This window comes from Babylonia areolata, chromosome 33 (assembly GCF_041734735.1).
Source record: "Babylonia areolata isolate BAREFJ2019XMU chromosome 33, ASM4173473v1, whole genome shotgun sequence".
Classification (NCBI taxonomy): Eukaryota; Metazoa; Mollusca; class Gastropoda; order Neogastropoda; family Buccinidae; genus Babylonia; species Babylonia areolata.
Genome location: NC_134908.1, coordinates 18,427,361 through 18,452,404, shown reverse-complemented (window position 1 = coordinate 18,452,404; position 25,044 = coordinate 18,427,361). Strand labels below are relative to the sequence as shown.

The 25,044-nt window shown below is 43.5% G+C and overlaps 1 protein-coding gene and 1 long non-coding RNA gene across 2 annotated transcripts; both read right to left on the bottom strand.

The window, feature by feature from the left end:
- Positions 1–2,570: 2,570 nt before the first annotated feature.
- LOC143277237 (uncharacterized) lies at positions 2,571–4,035 on the bottom strand. Its single transcript, XR_013053700.1, has 2 exons — positions 3,485–4,035; positions 2,571–2,970 (listed from the first exon to the last, which is right to left on the bottom strand). It is a non-coding gene; the product is annotated as an uncharacterized LOC143277237 (long non-coding RNA).
- A 6,862-nt stretch (positions 4,036–10,897) lies between these two features.
- LOC143277215 (uncharacterized) lies at positions 10,898–24,358 on the bottom strand. Its single transcript, XM_076582002.1, has 2 exons — positions 24,264–24,358; positions 10,898–13,306 (listed from the first exon to the last, which is right to left on the bottom strand). Exons 1-2 carry the CDS (start codon positions 24,345–24,347, stop codon positions 11,147–11,149), a joined length of 2,244 nt encoding a protein of 747 aa, XP_076438117.1. The 5' UTR covers positions 24,348–24,358; the 3' UTR covers positions 10,898–11,146.
- Between the last annotated feature and the right edge of the window lie 686 nt (positions 24,359–25,044).

Here is a 25,044-nt window from a genome sequence, read left to right as displayed (position 1 = left end):
TTCACCTCTGAACGATCATTACAAAAGTTTGCTTGAGAGTATTCAGAAGTCATTGAAGTATGAGACCCATACTTGATGTTTACTTCCCTTTCCCCTTTGTCTACAGACTGGAACTGGTGATACATATCACTTGTCACATAGTGATCAACTGGTTCAGTTTTGATACCTGGACCACTGTCTGTGTGTCTGTCTGGTTCAGATTCCAACACAGCAGCTGATGGATTCCAAGTGCCTGTCTCACAGGCTGTGCTCACATTATTTTCAGATGTTTCACATGTGCTACCTGCAACACTTATCAGTCAAATGTCATGAACAACATCTCTCTTCCTGAACTGATCACCATCATCTATCATCATCAATCACTAAGGTGATCAATGTAAAAATCAGAATAAGAAGTAAACTATCACAGCTACGTTCACAATGTAAGTATTTGGCCCAGACCTGTTATCAGACATAAAAGAATCATCATCCTCTAAAAAAAAAATTATCACAAAGTTTGGGATTCAAAGGGTTTAGCAATACTGCTTAACATTCAGTTGATCAGTCAGCCACAATGGTCATAATCTACCTGACTGTGATGGCAAAACAAAAGAAAACAAAACAAACAAAAAGAAAACAAAGCACCCCCCCCCCACCCCTCCAAAAAAAAAAAGAAAAAGAAAAGAAGAAATAAAATACATACACAAACAAGCTTATCTAAAAAAAGCTGGTGGATATGTTAAAGACTGGATTTGTACAATTTGTACAGCACTATTTACTAATTACTATTATTATAACTAGCTCTATATAGCTGTCAGTTTGTACTGGTTGAAGAACAAGGATTCAAACTGGGCTGATTCTTAGTGGGACCTCACCCTGCAAATTGTGGCACACTCTCAAGTGACATGGACTTTAAATCATTATAATGAAGATTGATGCTCACACCTGGGAGTTTGTGGTGTTTACAATACATGTTGCATCAGGTACACCATACACAATCAAGTGTATGCAAACACAGACATGCAAACCAATGCACACCCCCCACACACATTCATGACAAGCAAATTTGTCACAAAGATGGAAGGCAGAATGGGAGAGTTGTGTTTTGATACTTTTTACAGCTGAGCAGTATTGAGGAATCCACGTGGCTGAGTGAGAAGGGCAGTTTGTTCCATACTACTGGGCCAGGATAGGAAATGTCTTCTTAAATTAAAATCAAAATGATGGATGTGCAACTGACCTGAACACTGATCCTGTGTCATCCACAGTGGTTCTTCAGCCACATCAATCTCTATCTTCACCTCTGACATCGCTTGCTGGTCAGGGGATGCCATTTTTTCACAATGTCTGAAAGCATGCATGTATCACACACCTGTAGTTAAGTTCATTTCTTTAAATGTGTGTGTGCGTGCATGTGCGTGTGTCCATGTGTGTGTGTGCGCGTGTGAGCATGCATTTGCATGTGAACATTAATGAGTTCTTGCACTGGCTCTTAGTGCTGCAGCCTTGTGGGCTAGTTGTCCTTTGGGAACCATCCCAGCACCAACTGTCCTAAAACACTCTTGACCGAGATTGGGGATGTAACTTTGGCTGGACACTCTCCACTAATATTTATATCAAATTCTAGCCCAAGTAGTCAGGACAGCAGATGCCTCCTCTGCTGTTCTGGTGGTCAAAGTTGGGCATGACTGACAATCATACATATCATACATATACTAATATGACTTGATATGCATGTATATGCATATACATATTTGCAAATATGGGTTCATATGCATGTATTTGCATATACATATTTGCATACATAATATTTGCATATATATGACAGATTATTATCTGGAATATTTGACAGATTGATGTGTTTGTTTTCGTTTTCTTTTTCTGTGTGTGTGCGTGTGTGTGTGTGTTTACGTGCGCGCGCGCGCGCGTGTGTGTGTGTGTGTGTGTGTGAACATGTGTATGCCTCTGCATGACATTTTGGTGAGCAAACCATAGGCAGACGCATGTGGATTTTGTTTTCCTTTATATCAGTGTATGTTTGATTTTTTTTTAGGGGGGGACTTGGCGTGCATTTCTCTAGTATTTTTGTATCTCGACTTCTACTAAAGCTATTGCCATGAAATTTTGCACATAGACAGCAAAGTGGATTTGGAGCTAGAATGCAAAGTTTCAAATGTTCATGTTACATAGAAATAATTTTATGATTTTTTTTCTTGTTTTTGTGCTGTCGAAAACGAGTACGTCTGCTCCTCCTCTACAGTTTGCAAAGTTAGGTAGTATTGAAGCTAAAATCATAATCAATACAAAGGACATGAATAGAAGAGTGCAATAGACATAAATTAGTATGTATAAATGTACATAAATGTAAATACCATCGCCAAGACTTTGGAGAAAATTGACAAATGTAAATAATTATTTTTAACCTAATATAACACTAAAACTGTCCAAGATCCATACTTTCTAATGGTTTCATTGCACTCAGAAGCCATTTTTCCATCTATATGCAAAATTTCAAGGCAATAGCTGTTGTAGAACTTGTACAGTAAAGGAGGGCAGTACATACGTATGGAATAAAAAGTCGTTTTGAGAAATTTGACTCCAAAGATAGAATTTAATGTGGACAAATGAAAGGAACAATTTTCAATAGTATTACTATCATTTTCCAATAATTATCAAGTATGATACCTTGTCAAGACATTCTGTACAGTTTTTTCTATGTGGCATTGGAAATCAAACACTCAGAACTGCCCAGGCCCATACACCTCCCCTTCTTTTTCTTGTCTTTCCTGGCGTTCCATGCGTCGCACCATCTCCATTTTCTTTTTCTCTTTCTCCTTTTCTGATGATTTTCTGCTGGATTTCACCACCCTGGCAGTGTCCTCTTTCAAAACAAAGTCACCCAGAGTGCTTCCTCCCACAAGCTCCAGTTCCAGCATCACATCCAGCAGGGCCGAGGACCCTTTGTTGACCTCCCTCAGTCACCCTCAGGCTCTGAAACACATGATACATTACAGTACACTTTTTTTTGCACAGCTTCATACATTTGTAACATATACACACATCTGTACAAGCAGTCTTACACACACACACACACACACACACACACAAACTGAACAAACACATAACCTGAAACACACATGGAATATACACATCTCATACACATACACAATGAACAAACCCATAACCTGAAACATATTCAAACACACAGAATAATCACACACACAAACACACTATGAATAAACACATAACCTGAAACACACACTAATACACTGAACACACTCACAGCCACACACACACACACACTGAATAAACACAACCTGGAACACACACACATTGAATAAACACATAACCTCTCACACACACCCCACGACACACACACACAGCCCCCCACTCACCCCCTCACACCACTATCTAATTCTCTCCTCTCACACTTCACAAGGACCAGGAAGAAGTATGAATGATAAAGAAAACGAAAAATAAACAAAGAAATCAACGATTGACTTACCGGTTCTTTGCATTCTGGACACAATGCACCACTGGAATCGATGAGAGACTGAAGGCAGCTCAGGTTCATGATGATGTTGAGATCGTCACTTCTCACTTCTTCTACAGCTTCCTCTTCCAGTCTTTGTTTTTTGCTGGGTCCAGACTCATCTACTTCTTCACTAGAATCAGACACTGCCTTCTTTTTTGAGAAAAAGTCCTTTTTTTTTTCTTTGAAGTAGAGGACGGGTATTCCATAGCAGACGACGTTGATGGAGTCGGCTCACAGGTTGTCGATTCGACCTCAGTTTGCTGTGATTGGCGGCTGGCTTTTCCACATTTCCCTTTTCTCTTCTTTGTACCAAACTTATGGAGTACTCTAAACTTCATTCCAAACTTTCTTGGCATTGTAAAAAAAGCAAAACTGTGCCTAAAACTGACAAAATGAATGTCCTAGTTCGCTCACTTCGAAACAGACGCTATGAACAAAGATGGTGGATGACTGGAGTTTCGGCCAATCAGAATCATGGATTTACCCTCGTGACAGCTTAGGCCCAATCACCGGTTTATACACTGTTGTTGGGTGAGCCATTTCGTGCTTCGCGGAGCTCTCGCACTGAGGTTGTTTGCATATGAAAGGTTGACCGGAAAGAGCTTTCAAACGAGCGGTCACACACCTCAATTGGTAAAACGAAAGTGGTGGTTGCTAGGGTCTGAAGATAGCGATTTTTGTGATTCGACTTCGATTTCCGATAAATATTTGAGGCCACCTACATTAAAAAAAGTACAATTACACACACTTTTATGCAAAATTAAAGCAAAAGACACCCAAAAAGCGTTTGTAGATATATTATTCTTTCAAAATTTACAATAACCCCAAAACACATTTTCTGGTGATTTTTCATCAAAAATGCACGCCAAGTCCCCCCTTAATGTCAAGAAACAGTATGTCACTGTACCTTGCACAGTTTTAACTCCACAGATGTTTGGTCATTTCTACAGTAGTACAATGACTGGAGAATTCATAAAGCATACCGGGACAAATAAATATTAAGCCAGAAAATTTATGTAATAAAACAAGAACATGATATATCCTGCTCCTTGAGCCCCAGTCTGTTGGAGCTGAGCTGGTGTGAGTGCTGCAAAGCTTGTGGAATAATTCAGACACCAGCTCTACAATGATCAATTATCATATGTAATATTCACTTCTTTTCTCTTAAGCCGACAGAAGAGTACATATGTCACATTATGTGGATATCTCACTGAGGCCTAAATGCAAAAACATGTTAATATGATGTTGATCAGAAGAGTATGTAGCTATCTCACTGAGTCATGAATGCTATAAACATATTAATGTGATGTTGATCAGTGTATCTTGTACAGAGCTAAAAGAAAAAATAACTAGCTCAATGGACTCAACAGATCAAGGGCTGGATGGAAAAAAAATGAAAGGATTGTGTTGCTTATTCTATTAGTATTACCCTCATGAAATAAAATCTACTGAATTAAATTCAAAATTTGTTCAATGGTATCTTGGGATACATGTTCAAAATTTATCCAATGGTATCTCGGAACACATGCTGTGCTCTTTTCTTCACCTCGGTATAGTTCCACAAATAATGTTGATGGAACTTTTCTTGACCAGTTGACAAGTGTTCAAATTCTAACAAAGCAAAAATATCAATATTCACTCAGGAACAGAACTACTAACATTAGTAAGAAATGGTATAATCGCACTTTGGCATCCTGAATTCAGCTCCAGGAATTAAGGATGCTAAAGTGCGACATTACATTTCATTTCAACTCAAGTGATTTTGTTTTGAAAATATAATTATTATTATTATCACTTCATCTTTTTTTTTATCAACTTATTAGCTTCCTAATCCGATGCATTTTCTAAAAATATTAACTGAACAATTTCTAAAGAAACGTCAAGTTTGGTGGTGTGTTTTTGTTGTTTTTTCCCCTCGATAAACATCAGTTACTTTTTTTTTCTTTTTGAAAGGCAGTTATTCTGTGGAACGTTGTCCGATGGGACATCTGTGTGTGTGTGTGTGTGTGTGTGTGTGTGTGTGTGTTTCTGTTTTTGGGTGTGTTTTTTTCAAGCACAACTTACGGACTGTTTAGAAACTTCACTTGTCCTGACACTTGACAGATCGTTTTGTGCTATTACAACAGCTACAGATGCTTAAGAGCCTACTTCCCATCATTTGTCGAAACATAAGAAAATAACAAGCACAGATACCTCTTCATATCACATATTTTAATGTGACACTCAGCAAACTTTGAATCTGAGCGGCTCAAAGGAACTGTGACGAGTAGTTCGCTTGCTATCCGGAAGTTGATCCGAATGAACACGGAAAACGTATTGAGGATGACAACTACATCTTTCAGCTAGCAGGTTTTGTTTCAGTTTCAAGGCGTCAAATCGTGTGGACTGATCCAGACAGACCGTCACCACATCTGAAAAAAAAGAAGAAAATCAAAAAAGGAGTTAGACGACTGATGTTCGTAAACCCAACGTACTGATCTGGCCTTTAGCAATTGTCGCCACGATGACTAACGACTTGTCTGCTGTTCAAGACTTAAGTTTGATCGGAGTAACAGACACATCCAAGTACAGTAAATAATGAACTGCAATAGACTTTAAAATGTATCATTCATCAGGTATCCCATTAAGAGTTTTAAGCGACCGACGCCCAGAACGAGTTGGACACGAATTTATTTGATCTTGATCTTGATCTTGTCAGACGCATGAGGCTTGGTAGTGGCCTGTTTGCTGTTCTGGGCTCGTCACTGTTCTAAAACTTGTATGCGTGGTTGTGATTAGTGGTGGCACTCTGGGTCATAAAGGGTGGGAATACTGCTTCAGTGAGTGTCCAAGCGGCCCTTGAAAGCAGCTAGTGTTGGGGCTAAACCCAATGTGCCCAGATAGCTAGCACGCACACTCGAACCATGATTCTGGGGTGATGCCCTCTCATTGGGTAGAATAAATACTTAACAGTAATAAATTGAAGTTTGATCCGAGTTCTATCCCACAAAGGGTCACACCGAAAAAATAACGACCCTGCCCTAGGTTCCTGAATTCTTTCAGACTCTAAGAGCCAGTGAATACTATACATGGTTCAAGACTGACTGGCCCAGCAACTGGCTTGCACAGTCACCAGTACTTCTTTTGGGGTATCCTTCAAACATATAATAGGGTAGAGTTTCAATTTCTCAAGGAGGCATCACTGTGTTCAGACAAATCCATATATACGCTACCTCACATCTTCTAGGCAGATGCCTGACAGCATGATAACCCAACGTGCTTGTCAGCCTTGATTACATGCATATATATTTGTGTACCTATGAGAGTGGATTTCTTTCTACATTCTGCTTCTTTGTTCGTGGGCTGCAACAACCACGTTCACTCGTATGTACATGAGTGGGCTTTTACATGTATGACCGTTTTCACCCCACCATGTAGGCAGCAATACTCCGTTTTTGGGGGTGTACATGCTGTGTATGGCTGACATGGATTACAGGATCTTTAAGGTGCATATTAGATCTTCTGCTTGCATATACACATGAAGGGGGTTCAGGCACAAACAGGTCTGCATAAAAAAGATATGGTGACCTGGGAGATCAGAAAAATCTCCACCTTTTACCCACCGGGCACTGTTACCGAGATTCGAACCTGGGACCCTCAGATTGAAAGTCCAATGCTTTAATCAGCTTGTGCCCATCTATTTTTACATAATTTGGCAGAGAATGACACTCTCGTTGCCATCAGTTCTTTTTCAGCGTTGCAAGTGTGTGCTGCTGCACATGAGACCTTGGTTTATTGTCTCATGCACTACATACCCCTTTTCAGCCATGTGGGCTATGTCTGGTGCTCCAAATTATGAAATCTGTTGGTGACTGAACAAAAAATTGAGATTTTTCCCAATGAAAAGAAGAAGAAGAAGAAAGAAAGTAAATAAACACTACTCTCATGTTCTCACAGAATGATTATAATAAATGATCTATTCTTCTTATTATTAAAAGCAAATCATGAATATTTTTATAAACTGATTAACAACTGCTAACTTCAAGTGTTGATTGTTCTGGTTTTTTCCTGATGAACCAGTACTAATGTTTTTGAGAGTACAATGATACAAGGGAGGTGATGCTTTTTAAACAATAGCCCACACAGATACATGAGCGTACATGACATGCAAAAAAGTGCAGACTATCTATGTATTGCATGTGAATATATCTTAGAACAAAAATTCTTTCCCAAATATCATGAATGGGACATGGTTAAAAAAAAGAAAGAAAGAAATGTCAGTGATTGCTTTGACCATGACTTGTGTACATAATAATGCGTACAGCAATACTGTGACTTGTGTACATAACAATGCGTACAGCAACACTGTGACTTGTGTACATAACAATGCATATAGCAATACTGTGACTTGTGTACATAACAATGCGTACAGCAACACTGTGACTTGTGTAGATAACAATGCGTACAGAAACACTGTGACTTGTGTAAATAACAATGTGTACAGCAATACTGTGACTTGTGTACATAACAATGCGTACAGCAATACTGTGACTTGTGTACATAACAATGCGTACAGCAATACTGTGACTTGTGTAACTAACAATGCGTACAGCAATACTGTGACTTGTGCAGATAACAGTGCATATGGCAAGACTGACTTTTGTAGACAACAGTATGTATGGCAAAACCATGACTTGTGTTGATATGATAACAAAGCATGTAAGACTGTGACTTGTGCAGATCTGTAATAATGTATATGGCAATACTGTGACTTGTGTGGATAACTGTGTGTGGCAAGAAAACGCTGATGGAAAGTATGCTCAGAATGAATGTTACACACACACACTCACACACACACACACACACACACAAATTATAGCATATGGCAATGCCATTACTTGTTTAGGCAATACTAACATGGCAAGAAATCACTGAGGAAAAGCATGCTTGGAATTAATATTACACGCACACACACACACACATATACTCGCAAGCACACACACACACATATTCATCCATAAACAACAATGTTCAAAAATGATTTTTGATTTTCTTTTATATATTCTTTTTCAATTAACAAAACAGAACAAATATGAATACATCAATCCATACACTGATCTGTATGTATCCATACTGGAAATAAGTACATGCGTACCAACACACATGCGTATGAAAATGATAACCCATGGCATTTCAGTAAGTTTTAGTGTTGGTGCTTACATATATAAAGAAAGAGAGAGTGAGAGAGAACGAGAGACATACTGAGAGAGATACAGAGAGATAGAGACAGACTGACACACTCCTATGCACACACAGAGAAAAAGAGACATAGAGAAAGTGACAGTGACTGAGAGAAAGAAGGCATTCCAATGGCATAAAATGTATGAGCATTTTTACAATACATAGTCACAGACACAATGTTACCACTGAATCATTGGCATACCCCCCAGTCCCCACTCCTCAATCCCCAACTCCTTTATGAAACACTGTGATATAATTTTCATTCGTATTCATTTTCCAAACTACAGTTGAATAAACTTTGTGAGTTGCCACTGTCATCTAGCAACTGCCATCGGAATCAAATATTTCTAATCTTTTGTTGCTTACACAGTTATTGTCCAGCCGACTACACAGGGCCATATCAGGACTGAAAAACTACATACTGATCCCACTAAAATGGGTATTAAAAAAAAAAAAAAATGCTGGAAAAGAAAATCAGGCACAAGTCAAGTCATATTCACTTACATAAAGCTCACATAGGACATGCCTCTGACGTTGACCATTCTGTCAATTTTTCTGCAGAGGAAAAAATAAAAGAACCTGAACCTCAACATAATATTAATAATACATAACAATAATACAAAACACATCATCCAGAATAACTGGCATAAAAAAAAAAATTAAAAAAAAATTGCCAACCTCCACCTCACATGTCCTGGGCACAAAAAGAATACACCATTAATGTAAGAGAGAAAAAACAATGTGTACCATTGTGCTGTATTACATATGCAAATGTACCGCTATGCAGTGTACTATTGAGCAGTGTACCATTATGCACTGTACTACTGAGCAATGTACCACTGTGTAGTGTACTATTGAGCAATGTACAACTGTACCAGTACCAGTGTTCCGTTGTGCAGTGTTGAAGTGTACCGTTGTGTAGTGTAAAGTTGTACAGCATTGAAGTGTACCGTTGTGCAGTGTAAAGTTGTACAGTGATGGAACGTACCGTTGTGCAGTGTAAAGTTGTACAGCATTGAAATATACCATTGAGCAGTATAAAGTTGTACAATAATGGAATGTACCGTTGTGCCGTGTAAAGTTGAGCAGTGAACCATTTTGCTGTGTTGTCGTCACTTTTTCACACAGATTCTTTTAAACTTATCATTTTGATCCAGATAGAATTTCTTCCCATCAATAACAAGATGTTCAAACACTATCAAGCACCTCTGTCCATTGCTACGAGCATTTATTGAATATGGTGACAACTTTCTTCTTACTTCACACACTCAAAACGAAAAGTCCTTCACATCATTTCCTTTCAATTTCCTTTTCTTTAAGAACACTGATTTGATTCTCATAAAATCAACAACAGTATCTGGTGATAATTGGGGAGTCATGTTTTCCGATCAAAATGGTGAACCCAATCAAACTGCACCTCGTTTGATAACATTAACTTGTCGTTTATGAATCCTGAACAATACCCTCACGGTCCTCAAGAAGTCTCCTCTTACATCTGTGAAAAATGTGACTGTTCCACTTGGATCTACTTTCTAGGTCATCTGGTTTCTTTTTTTCTTTTTCTTGGTTCCTTTCTTTGATTCTTTTATAATATTTACAACACATGAGGAAACAACACAAAGAAATGAAGAAAAAACCTTAAAAAAAAACAAAACAAAAGGAGACAATCAACAAGAACAATGACAAAGGGGAAAAAATTACATTGCTCAAAGAATTACAAATCAGAAATATGATAATGCAAATAAATCATGTGAAGAAAACAATCACCTTAAATATATGCATCATTGACCATCCATCCAACCACAGTGCATCACAATTTATTTCACATTATTTACACAAGTGCATGGAGTTAACCCATCAGTTCAGCATTGGTTCTCATCAAAAGATGGAGAGAAAGATACATGTGTGCACACAGTGTGGACAGGTGTGAGGTTTCTCTCCTGTGTGGGTCAACTGATGTCAATTTAGATCACTGGATTCAGAGAAACCTTTTCCACAGTCTGTGCACACGTGAAGTTTCTCTCCTGTGTGGGTTCTCTTGTGTCCTTTTCAGTGACCAGTCTCAGAGAATGCTGCCCCACAGACATCACAGACATAGGGTATGTCACCTGCATGGACTGACCTGATGTTAGTCTGTTAAGCGACTTGAATGATTAAAACTAGCATCACAGTGTGGTCACCTGTAAGGTTTTTCCCCTGTGTGGATTCTCCTGTGTGTCTTGGATTAAAAGCCTTACCGCACACGTTGCACACAAACTGTTTATGACCAGTATGAATCAACTTGTGTCTCTTCAAGGTACAAGCATGAGTAAAAGCCTTACTGCACACTTAACACACAAACTGTTTTTGACCAGTATGAATCAACTTCTGTCTCTTCAAGGTACAAGCCTGATTAAAAGCCTTACTGCACACTTAACGCACAAACTGTTTATGACCAGTATGAATCAACTTGTGTCTCTTCAAGGTACAAGCATGAGTAAAAGCCTTACTACACACGTCACATACAAACTGTTTATGACCAGTATGAATCAACTTGTGTGTCTTCAAGTTACTAGCCGCAGTAAAAGCCTTACTGCACACATCACACACAAACTGTTTATGACCAGTATGAATCAACTTGTGTTTCTTCAAGCAACAAGCAAGAGTAAAAGCCTTACTACACACGTCACATACGAACTGTTTATAACCAGTATGAATCAACTTGTGTGTCTTCAAGTGACCAGCCTGAGAAAAAGCTTTACTGCACACTTCACATACAAATTGTTTATGACCAGTATGAATCAACTTGTGTGTTTTCAAGTTACCAGCCTCAGTAAAAGCCTTACTGCAGATGTCACACACAAACTGTTTATGACCAGCATGAATCAACTTGTGTCTCTTCAAGTTACCGACCCGAGTAAATGCCTTTCTGCACATGTCACACACAAACTGTTTATGACCAGTATGAATCAACTTGTGTCTCTTCAAGTCACCAACCTGAGTAAATGCCTTTCTGCACATGTCACAAACAAACTGTTTATGACCAGTATGAATCAACTTGTGTCTCTTCAAGTGATCAGCCAGAGTAAAAGCTTTACTGCACACATCACACACAAACTGTTTATGACCAGCATGAATCAACTTGTGTCTCTTCAAGGTACAAGCATGAGTAAAAGCCTTACTACACATGTCACATACGAACTGTTTATGACCAGCATGAATCAACTTGTGTGTTTTCAAGTTACCAGCCTGAGTAAAAGCCTTACTGCACACATCACACACAAACTGTTTATGACCAGTATGAATCAACTTGTGTCTCTTCAAGGTACAAGCATGAGTAAAACCCTTACTACACACATCACATACAAACTGTTTATGACCAGTATGAATGAACTTGTGTGTCTTCAAGTTACCAGCCAGAGTAAAAGCCTTACTGCACACATCACACACAAACTGTTTATGACCAGTATGAATCCACTTGTGTGTCTTCAAGTGACCAGCCTGAGTAAAAGCCTTACTGCACACGTCACACGCAAACTGTTTATGACCAGTATGAATCAACTTGTGTATCTTGAAGATACCAGCCCGATTAAAAGCCTTACTGCACACATCACACACAAACTGTTTATGACCAGTATGAATCAACTTGTGTCTCTTCAAGGTACCAGCCTCAGTAAAAGCCTTACTGCACACATCACACACAAACTGTTTATGACCAGTATGAATCCACTTGTGTGTCTTCAAGTGACCAGCCTGAGTAAAAGCCTTACTGCACACGTCACACGCAAACTGTTTATGACCAGTATGAATCAACTTGTGTATCTTGAAGATACCAGCCCGATTAAAAGCCTTACTGCACACGTCACACACAAACTGTTTATGACCAGTATGAATCAACTTGTGTCTCTTCAAGGTACCAGCCTCAGTAAAAGCCTTACTGCACACGTCACACACAAACTGTTTATGACCAGTATGAATCAACTTGTGTGTCTTCAAGGTACCAGCCTGAGTAAAAGCCTTACTGCACACATCACACACAAACTGTTTATGACCAGTATGAATCAACTTGTGTCTCTTCAAGTTACCAGCCTGAGTAAAAGCCTTACTGCACACATCACACACAAACTGTTTATGACCAGTATGAATCAACTTGTGTGTCTTCAAGTGACCAGCCTTTGTAAAAGCCTTACTGCACACGTCACACACATGGCGCCTGCTCTTTTTCTCCTCACTTTCCTTGTCAGTGTTATCATCAAATTTGTTGTTTTTTCTCTGCACAATGTTTCTCTTGTCAAGGTCAGCAACCTTTTCCACATTCATGTTGCTGTAGTTACCAGCATCACAACTACTAGGTGTGGAGGGCACAGGTAACACAGCATGCAGTTTCTCACCATGAACATGCATCAGATGTAGTTTTAAACTGTTGAATGTCACAAAGGCAGCAAAACATTGCTGACACACATGACTTCTGTTCAGGGACAGCAGTGACCCAGAAGTGTTGGCAGACTTGTGTACAGGAGTTCTGTTCGCTCCAGACACTGACAGCTGAGGTGTTGTTTTGTCAATGACTGAGGAATGAAGTTTCACTAGTTTCTGAAATGAAAAATCAGTTTTGATAACCAATGTTAACAGTAAATTGAGTAATACAAATACAACCAATACACAATGTGCTGTATGTTCAACACACACAAAAAAACCCCAAGAGGCAAAGCCTTCAAGACTCACACATATATAATACCCACTGATTTGAACACATGAATTACGGCACTGGAATAAAAAGGATACTGTAAAGCATATTGTCTTGAAAGTGACCTTGACCTTTGACTTCTTACTGAGCACCTTAACACATCATTGTACACAGTACAGGTTATGACTGGATAGGTCTCACCGGAGATTAGAAAAGAGAGATAAACCACTTGCAGAAATTGCTGAAGCCAGGCAGCCTGCGCCGCGACACACATTCATTATTCATGAGCTGCCTTTGCCCCGCCCAAACTAAAGGAAAGCGTCAGTCGAACGCAGTCTCCTGAGTGATTTTATAATTTGGATTACACCTTTTTTCCCTTTTCTGTTTGCTTCATCCCACGCAGATGTCAAACTCAATTTTGTTGTGAATAACATTCCTAAATATTTATATGCATTGGTTACTTTTATTTCCCTATCACCACAGCACTATTTTTCATGAGTCGAAAGATGACCTCCATTGCGGAAAACTATAATATTGGTCTTATCGAGATTCACTGTTTGTTGTAGTCTGTCTGTTTCTTGCTTAAGGGCATTTAATTGATTTTGTAACCCTATGGGTGTGTCAGACAAGAGAACAACATCATCAGCAAATAGCATTAAGAGCAAATCTGTTGCGCCAGGTATCATTTGTATTCCATGTCTCCCCTTCTTTGATAACTCCACTGCCAATTCACCGATGAAAAAGGAAAACAGCTGTGAGCTTAGCATACAACCTTGTTTAACCCCTCTTGGACACTGAAAAAAGTCTGAATAAATACCTTTGTCACGAACACATACAAGTACAGAATCGTAGATGCTTTTAACAGCCATGTAAAACTCCCGAGAGAGAGAGAGACAGAGACAGAGACTTAGAGAGAGAGACAGAGCACAATACAACGGCCTGCTCGGGCAACATGAAGCGTTCGTATATATATGAATTATATATATGATTATGTACATATAGATAGATTTAGATTTACATACTGATAGATCTATATGAAATTATTTATGTATGTATGTATTCATGTATGCATGTATGTATGTATAGACAGATGTTAGAAAAGAGACAGAGCTGAATATGTGTTTTATGTTTTGATAGGAGGAGTTTGTATTATACTCCATGTTTGGTGTTACATATACTTACCATGTCAAACTGATGCAAACTAGGCCTATTGGTTTGCTCTGCTTGGCCAAATTTCGCGCGGCTAACAGTGAAAAGACGGGCCCGCCCGCTCTCAGCCAATCAAACGCCTCTAAAAGCTATAAGCGCTGAATCATTCCGTGGCCATGAACAAAAATGCCCCATGAGAACCACGGCGGAGACGCGGGGACGGACGGGCGGGCATTCGAGTTTGACATGGTATATATATGTAACACCAAACATGGAGTATAATACAAACTCCTCCTTTTGGTGTCATATACTGTACCATGTCAAACTGATGCAGAATTTAAAACAAATGGAGGAGGGCAACGCCTACTGGTTCGTATGGGGAGCCCTTGTAACTGAGACGGCAGTGTTAGCCGCGACAAAGGAAATCCCCTTGGAACCGTCAGCCCTGGTCATACGGAAATTCCTGAGGTAGAAGTTGATGAAGGGATTCTCAGACCGCCAGAAGGCTGCCTCCAAGACATGCTGCGTTGGCACTGAGTGCTGGAAAACAGCCGAAGTAGCTATGGTCCGCACTTCGTGTGCTCTGGGATGAAGACAGCTGATATCCCTGTGTGCATGAGAGTAGGCTCTACGAATGACTTGGGGAACCCAGCGGGAAATGGTGCCTGCAGCGATGTCTTTCTTGTAATTCTCATTGAGGGAGATGAGGAGACGCCTCTGAGAAGAACGCCTATGGCGAGACCTATCCCAATAATATTTGAGACACCGAACAGGGCAGAGGTGCCTATCCGCATCATCTTGGGCAAGAATATCAGACAAAGGTCTGACCCTCAAGAGAGGGGGAAGGAACCTCAGGGTCTTGGTTCTTAGCCAGAAACTCTGGAAGGAAACGAATAGTGATGGAACCATCTCTGTGGAAGGCCAGATCTTGTGGCATTCCACTAAGACCATGCAGCTCACCTCTACGACTGCCTGTGGCCAGCCACAGAAGGAAAGTGGTCTTGAGGGTGAGGATGTCAAAAGGAATAGTCCCCAATGGTTGGAAGGGCTGTTTTCGAATGAAATCCAGCACCAGGAACAAGTCCCAGAGGGGCACTCTTCTGGGGTCTCTAGTTTCCTTCAGAGGGGCACCCCTAGCCACCTCTCTCAGCAGGAAATCCGCTTCAAAGGCGGGACCACCTAGCTGATTGCATTGTGGTACAGATGGCAGACCTGTACCCTCGCACAGAACTAGCAGACAGGATGAGAACCGAGGAGCAGAGAGCCAGAAAGTTGGCCAGCTCCATGCTCGTAGGGTTCGTAGGGGGAATGCCCTGAGCTGTACACCACCGCAACCATTTCTTCCAGCGAAAGTCATACAAGGTCTCCGTTCTCTGCCTCCTTGCTCTGGTGACCATGGAGAGGAGGTGAGAGGAGGCACACCCCTGGGTCAGCGCAGCCGACACAGAGGCCGACCGAGGGGTCGAGGACTTAAATGGTGATGCTGACAGTTCCGACCGCACAGCAGCCATGCGTGCTGGTGGAGCAGTTGAGGATTGGAATGAGGAGTGCCCGAGCGAGGCTGCCTCAGCAGATGAGATTTGGTTTCAAGATCCAGGGGTGGAAACATGTGTCAGGGACTGAAGGTCCGGAAACCAGGTCTGGGCTGGCCATTTCGGTGCAATGAGGATCAGCTGCGGGTGTTCCAATCTGTCTTGTCACCACCTTGGTAAACAGGAAAGGGGCAAGGGACAGACCAAATGGGAGGGCCGGGAACTGGAATCCCTTGTCCCTCCACACGAACCTCAGGTACCGATGGGATGCCGAATGGATGAGTATATGAAAATAAGCATCTTCCAGATCGATAGAGGTAGGCCAATCACCTTGTTGGATGGTCTCCCGAATCTGTGCCTGTGTGTCCATCTTGAATTTGATTTTGGGGCGGAATTTGTTGAGGGGGGACAAGTCCAAAACTGGTCTCCACCCTCCCAAGACCTTTGGAATCACCAACAACCAGCCGTAAAAACCGGGGCCCGGGTCCGAGAGTTGAGATATAGCCCCATGAGGAGTGGGTGCGATATCTCTTTTTCTAGGACGCTCTCCTGCTCTGTCGAGCTGGGCACCTAAGGAGGAGGAGTGGATTTTAGAGGGGGGCGGTCCTCCACCCAAGACAGCATGTACCCCGACTCTAGCACCAACATAATCCCGTCGTTGAGTCCCAGAGCACGCCCCTGATGTGCATGCCGGGACAAGTTTCCTACTTGGAGGGGCTGAACGACTGGCGGTGCTGAATCGGGGCCAGTCATTGGGGGTGCTGCCTTCTGGCCTTGGGCATGGCCGGTCGGCTTGGACGGACATAAGGTGGTCTATTCCTCTGCCACTGATTCTGCACACGCTGCTTTGACTTAGGCGGCGTGGTATATGGAGGGGCCCTGGTGGCCGGTCTCTTCAATGGCATAGAACCCTGGAGCCCATGAGAGGTGTGGGCCAAATATGAGGCCACCTCCCTGTTTGTCTCTGCCCTGTGGCTGACAAAATGGGGCGGGAACTGGCCGAAGAGGGAGTGCTGCTGTGCTGGGATGGACCGCAGGCAGCCCTCTCCTCCACAGGAATGTTAGAGAGGCTGAGAATGGCATCACGCCACGCTAGCACAGTATTGAAGTAAAGGCTGGTAGCTGTGTCTGCAGCTGCCGTGAGAACAGATGCTACCCTATTGCCAAAAGCGTGTAACCTCTGGTCTGTGAAGAGGCCAGGCGGGACAGAGGAAGGAGACCCCGTGTCCTGATTAACCGGACACTGTTCCCACAGCTCATTGGCCCTGTGGAGGAACGCGTCGAAGGTGTACGCCGTGGAAACCTCGAGGAGGCAGAGGCGGGCCAATTTGTCCCACTCTGCTAACGTTTTAAAGGATAGGGTAGCTGAAGGTGATGCGCTGTGAGACCAACATCCTGTCCTGTGCGGAGGGCTCTGCTCCGCTGTAGGCAGGGTGGATCTGTGTGTACCAGGACCACACGCCTCCCTTGGAGGAATCTTTAAGGAACTTTCCCGGGGAAAAGGCGCCCGGGGCAGAGAGGGACTCCCTGCCTGGAGGAGGGATGGAAGCAGCACCCCTGACAGTGCGGGTTGGCTTATTAAGCCATTCCTGCACCATTTCTGGCACTCTGAGTCGCCTTGTGGTTCTGGAGTTAGAGTCACATGGCGTAAGGAGGGTCAAGGGTAACAAAGTAGCCTGAGGGACTGATTCGGCATACGTGACCCTATTGGGGAGGGTCAGTTCGAGCTCGGCAAAGTCCGAGTTTGGTTCAGGCTGGTCCCTAGGGAGGCGCGGGCTCAACCTGTCCCCCCTGGGATGTGGGCGAAGAGTGCTCATCTGCTTGTTCGTCCTCATCCGAAGACAGGGGCTCCCACTCTTGTTCGCAGTCCATCCCCTGCTGGGTGCCATCCCAAGTGGATGTACCCACTGGGGAGTCCTGTGAGCTGTGGTCAGCCCAGCGGGATGAGCTGGGACGATCCCGAGCCGGGACCATGGCCACCGCTGTTATGTCCTTGACACCTGAAGCGGGTGGGGAGCGTGTGGACCGTAGGTCCAACCATGTTTGGGATGGTGGGTGCCACCTCTTGAGAGGGCGTCCCTGGATGCAAGAGGGACCCACGGGTGCTGTGAGGGGACAAACACGCACTCATCTCACTGTAGGACCGAGGGCTGGGCAGGTGGGAACCGCAGGCTCCCCCGGGCCAAGTAGGGCCCCTCAGCCGCCGTCGGTCCTGACAAAAAGGCCGTTGTGACCGTGGAGGTCACCTGTGGGTTGACAGAGACCCGATTTGTGGACAGAGTGGCAATATTGGTCGAGGAGCTCGACCTGACCGACAAGAAGTCGATCCCACTTGTCGGGGCTGTGTGTGTCACCCTGTGAGATGTGCTGGGTTGGGTCGGGTGGGGAGCGGACAAGGGGCTGGCCCTTGGTACTCCCGGCAACCCAGCGTGCACCATAGGTGCACCCCAGTATGGGTAGAATGGGGCTAACTACCCATGGGCACCAGCCATACTGTGACCCGAACCCCAAGGGTCATTGGCGCGTTGACCTCCATGAAGGGAAAAACCTGGCCAAGTCGGAGGGAGGTCAGGTGCGACTTGGGTGTCAGTCCCGCTCGCAGACAAGCGGGCTGACTGCCCGGAACCGCCTGACACACGCGGGCCTCCCCCAGCAGGGGAGACCGGCCGGATAGCGGGAAGACCTGCAGAGCAGGTTGCCACGCGCCCCGAATCCCCTCCCGTGGGGAGACTGGGGTGGCTTGGCCCGGGGTGGGCAAAGTAGAGATCCCCCCCCGGAACCAACTTTTTCTCCCCCACCAAAAGGAGGTGGGGGAGGGGGGTCGACAGAGAAGGGAGGAGGGGGAACAACAATGGGGCCCGTGAGGGCCGTCTCCGAGTGGGGACCCGGGTAATGGCCGTGCGCGGCCTCCCCTTGGGAATTCGCGCCTAGCTGCGAGTCCCCATAGCCAGGAGAGGACTTGCCATTCCCCCCCTCCCTGCCTCGCGCTGGGACACCTTGGGAGGCGACGCTCGTACCTCTTTCCCCACGGTCCCCTTCATGACCGTTTTACTGGTACGAAAGTCGCCTCCGCGATCCGCGTCTAACGACGCATCGCCGCGGTCCGTATCGGGAGGAATCATGAGCTCCGGGCCTGGGAGAGTCTCTTGCCGAGTCTCAATCCCAGCGTCATGACCCCTGCCTTCGTGGTATGGCACACGAGGCATGGAACCCACGCTTAGGCACCCAGCGAAAATCCGACCCCCAACAGAGAAAGGAAAGACAGGATCGACTTAGAGGCAGAAAAAAACGAACGAATCGAGGGTGCCGAGTTGAATCGAGTACACAGAATGTAAGAATACAATAAACACAAGCCGCATGCAACAAAATAAGGCCAAAAGGATACGCTTAATAGCCGAAAAAAGCGTAAGACGAGACAGAGCATAAACCTGACAAGATGGCGTGGAGAGCCTTGGCCAAAGGAATGCTTCAGCGCTTATAGCTTTTAGAGGCGTTTGATTGGCTGAGAGCGGGCGGGCCCGTCTTTTCACTGTTAGCCGCGCGAAATTTGGCCAAGCAGAGCAAACCAATAGGCCTAGTTCGCATCAGTTTGACATGGTACAGTATATGACACCAATATATATATATATATATATATATATATATATATATATTGAAGAAATGGTGATGTAAACCAGAAAGTGTGAAGAAAAAGTAGCGTTACGAAAACGCAGTTCAATAATTTATAACTGTCTCTCTCATGTGCAACATTGCGCTGGGGGGTGGGGGGCGGGGTGGGGGTGGGGTGGGGGGGGAGTTGGTGGTGGGGGGAGCTGCTTTATTTTCTTTTTATATTATCTACATTCAAGCAGATGCAAACGTGCTAAAAACCAAGCAAAAATGAATCGGTTTTCATTGTATACAGCGAATCTTACTACACGTGGGAAATTCCAGGCATAACTTAACTTTCGCTTTACTGCAGCTGAACCGTCAGAACCGACCAGTTTCCTTCAGGTGGGGAAGGAGAGGGTGATTTACCCCCACCCTTCCGCACTGTGTGTGTGCCCCAAAACGGCTTCAGCAATGTTATAGACAGTAAGAAGGGGCCTGCCGCGAGTGGTTTATCTCTCTTTTCTAATCTCCGGTCTCACTCATACCTACGACACCACTGAGTTTTATTTGCATACGGTTTCCACTAACAGTAGTTGTCAAGCAAAGGCCAACAAAGTTTAATTAACACAGGTACACATGCAGACAGACAGGTACATACAGACAATTGAGACCAGGTGTTTGCATACTCTTTTGTTTGATGCCGGAACAAGCTAGCCCTTCAACACCCAGTTTCCCAAGCCCTGCGGCGATGGAGAAGTGGTAACGGGGACAGGCAGAGGATGCTGCTGGCAATTCCTAGTCACGATTCTGCATGCAGGCGGCTGTGGGGTGATGGTCGTCTGCCGTAGACTGGGGCAGATGCGGCGCCTGTATCCTCCCACAGCATCAGAGCAGCCCTTTTTAGGGACAACACTGCTCTCCCCACATGGGCAAGGGGAGATAAAAGGATCCCTAAACAAAGCCTGCCTCACCTAGTACCTAGTAGGAAACCGCACCTACTTGGACATCCAACACTAGCGGTCGAAAACAACAGAAGAAAAGAACCAGGAGTCATGCCCTGAGTCTGGGTGCCTGGAATGTTGGCACCCTTTTAGACAGAGACGATAGACCAGAAAGGCGCAGAGCGCTCAATGCTAGAATGCTTGATCGCTACCAGGTGGATATACTATAGCAGCCCCGAGCGAAACCCTGTTCCAGTCTATCTGGGAGAGAGGGGAGGTCCCCCAGGATTTCAAGGATGCTTCAATTGTCCACATCTACAAACAGAAGGTAGACAAAACATCCTGCGATAACCACCGTGGAATCTCTCTCCTCTGCATCGCCGGCAAGATCTTCGCCCACATCATACTAGTAGAACTGACTGGTTGACCATGTCTCCAACACAGTCATCCCTGAAGCACAGTGCGGCTTCCGCTCAGGCAGGGGAACATGTGACATGGTGTTTGCCATACACCAGATGCAAGAGAAGTGCCGTGAGCAGAACAAGGAGCTCCACATGGTCTTTGTAGACCTGACTAAGGCCTTCGACACAGTGAACTGCCATGGTCTGTGGAAGATCCTCCTACAGTTCGGCTGCCCAGAGAGCCTAATCCAACTGATTGCGTTATTCCACAATGGCATGCAGGCGACAGTACAGGAAAATAATGACAAGTCGGATCCTTTCCCTGTGGTAAATGGAGTGAAGCAGGGCTGCGTCCTGGCACCCACACTGTTCTCCATTCTCTTCTTTGCCATGCTGACTGACGCCTTCCAAGACTGTGACCGGGGCATCTTCATCCAGTTTCGTACAGATGGCAAACTTTTCAACTTGCGGCGACTCCACGCTAGGTCCAGGGTGTTTGAGGCACAGTTGAGAGAGTTCATCTAGGCTGATGACTGCGCGCTTGCTGTACACACCCATGAGAACATGCAGTTCATTATCAGCAAGACCAAGTCCATGTACCAACCAGCTAGCTCACAGAACGCCAGTGCCTCCCCCCCACCTGCAATCAAGATCGATGACACAGAGATCAAGTCAGTCAACAAATTTTGCTACCTGGGCAGCACCCTATGCAGCAACGGAGCCCTTGATGCAGAAGTGACGCTGCGCATCACCAAGACCAGCTCCGCCTTTGGCAGACTCAACAACAGGCTATGGAACAACAAAAGCATCAGGCTCAGCACCAAAATTAAAACCTACAGAGCTGTTGTGCTGACCACACTGTACTGCTGTGAAACATGGACAACGTATTGCCGTCACATTCAACAACTTGAGTAGTTTCACCACAGATGCCTACGAAAGATCCTCGGCATAAAGTGGCAAGACAGGGTCTCCAACCTCCAGGTCCTTGAGAGGAGCGGCCTGCCCAGCATCGAAAGCCTGCTGATCCAGTGCCAGCTATGCTGGGCAGGACATGTTGTCTGCATGACAGACAGCAGGATCCCAAAGATGCTCTTGTATGGCCAGCTGAAGGAAGGCCGCCGCGAACTTGGAAGACCATGCAAGCGCTTCAAGGACACCTTGAAGACAAACCTCAAAGCCTGTGACATAGACATCACTTCCTGGGAAACTGATGCCCTTGACCGCTCTTGCTGGAGGATGCTGTGCTCTAGTGGCATAAAGACGTTTGAAAACAAGAGAATGCTGGCCATGAAGGAGAAGAGTGAGCGAAGGAAGCAGGGCTCAACTTCTGGAGACGTTTTCCCTTGCAACACCTGTGGGAAGTGCTGCGCATCCAGATTCGGCCTCTTCTCCCATATGGGACACACACCGACAGATAAGCCTGCCTGCCTACTCATCCGTCGTTCCGACGGGAGACTCCATCATTAAAAGAAAAATGGTAACAAAATTTCTGTCTAATCTGGGATTTTACATGCAAATTTTTTCATTTTGTTTTAGGTGCTGTACCATGTTGAACACATGAAAAAACACAAGAGCCACAGATCAAGTGGCCCAAAGCACATGGAAAATATTACACTTAGCTGATAAAGAATATATTCCATGTGTCGATGAAGGTGATGTGGAAAGATAATGCCAAACCTGATATTAGTGCCAGATGACACTTGTCTTTTTTTTTTTCCTTTTCTTTTTCAATTTCCTGCTCTCAGCTGTTTCTTTTTGTAAGAAAACAGACACAAAGTTGATTGAATAAGTGTGTAATCAGTAAATTGTATTGTATCTGATGTCTGTGTTACAACCAAGACAAAAAGTTAACTGCCTGCTCATGTAACACAAGTGCAGTTAACATGTTTATTTTTTGTCATGCCTCTCTGATAATGTGTTTCGTTCAGCTGATCTTTGAAGAAAGAGACAAACTTCACTTAAAATTATCCAAATGTAAATAGTTCTTTGTATGTGATGTCCGTGTTACAATCAAGATATGGCATGTGATGTCTGTGTTACAACCAAGATCAAATAAAATTGAATGGCTGCTCATTGAGATCTAATGTAATTATCATGCTTTATTTTTTGTCATGCTAATGGTAGAAATAATATGATAAAAAAATGTAATGTAAATAACTGTCTTCTGGCTTCCTAATGTGTGAAAAAGAAAATTGTGTGAATGTGTGAGGGCATATGCAACCTGCATATCAAGATGTAGAACATACTTGCTAGTGGTTTACTAAAACCTGTTCCTATTGATGTCAAATGTGCTAGTCAGCACTTGTTATCAGTTTTGATATTCATTGACCAAATAGAACAGTAAAATTAATTACATTGCAGTACATTTTAGTGTTAACGTTACAACCAAGACTCATGACACATGCCATAAACAACACCATATAAAAAATCAATGTCTTGTATAGAGATTATATAGAGGAAAGGATAAAGTCATGATCTACAGTGTGTGATGGGTTTTGAAGGCAAAATAGCAATTTTAATTTTTGACCCCCATGTAACACATATGGTACCCGTTTCAGGAGACTGACCCATTTATCAATGTTCAATTTGTGTCATTAAAGAGCTAAATATTAGGAAAACAACAAAACTTGAGAATAGTAACAGTAAAATGATTGTGGAAATGTTTAATTCTCCATTATTTCTTGTGTCCTTCACAGAAGTGCACTGACACTGTAATTGGAATGTGTAAAGAATTTTTTTTTATAGTCAAATGTGATGCTAACACAAAACAGACAACACATTAAGATTAATTTACTAAAGTTTATCTCTCTATCTCTCTCTCACAGATACCACACACACACACACATACATATATATGCATGCACGCAGATACACACACACACACACCAAAAACAGGGTTATGTCATAGATTCACTTTGTTTACAGTCACGCCTGTCAAAAATGGTCACAGAATGACAGTCATGGTACATATTTACAAGTAACAATGGCAAGTTCTTAGATCACCAGAAACTGTCTGAAAAACTTGTGTGCACTTGGTTAAAGTATAACTTAGAAGGAAAAGAAACAAAACCACAACCCAAGAGAGATAAAAAAATTTAAAAAAATCAACGGAAGTATATATATCTATATATATATATATATATATATATATATATGTGTGTGTGTGTGTGTGTGAGAGAGAGAGAGAGAAGTGTTTATTACATGTCTTGTAGAAAATATGAAGTACCCCATACCAGAAGTTTTACCCACCTGGTTATCACCTGCTGGTCTGTTGTCTTCATCCTTCCTGAAGGTGGATTCAGATCTGACTGCATCAGGTCTCACCGTCATCATGATGTCTGTCATTGTTTCAGTCTGCACATCACTGCTGGTGTTTGCTATGACCGGTTCAGTCTTGATGACATCACTGCTGGTGTTTGTTGTGACTGGTTCAGTCTTGATGATATCACTGCTGGTGTTTGCTGTGACTGGTTCAGTCTTGATGACATCACTGCTGGTGTTTGTTCTGACTGCTTCAGTCTTGATGACATCACTGCTGGTGTTTGTTGTGACTGGTTCAGTCTTGATGACATCACTGCTGATGTTTGTTGTGACTGCTTCAGTCTTGATGACATTACTGCTGATGTTTGCTGTGACTGGTTCAGTTTTTACAACATCGTGGTTTATGTTTGTGCTGATGGATTCAGTCTGAAAAGGAAACTTAACTTCTGATCTCTCACACTGAAAATGACACCTCACATTCCATGGAGTCACTGGTGAAGAAGACAAATGAACACAGGTACAGGATTCACATTTGATGTTCACATCCCCTTCTCTTTTGACTACAGACTGGAACTGGTGAAACACACCACTTGTTGCATCCTGATCAACTGGTTCAGCTTTAATACCTGGACCACTGTCTGTGTGTCTGTCTGTTTCAGACTTCATGACAGCAGCCGATGGATTCTGAGTGTCTGTCTCACAGGGTGTGGTGGCTGTGCTCACATCAGTCACAGACCTGTCACATGCATAATCTGCAACAGACAGAACG

What these genes read in the sequence shown, in the direction of transcription:
- LOC143277215 (XM_076582002.1), bottom strand. Translation starts at nt 24,347, where the DNA reads ATGATGACGGTGAGACCTGATGCAGTCAGATCTGAATCCACCTTCAGG. An exon ending in GACCAGCAGGTGATAACCAG is followed by an intron (nt 13,307 to 24,263) that starts GTGGGTAAAACT and finishes TTTTCATTTCAG; the next exon opens with AAACTAGTGAAACTTCATTC.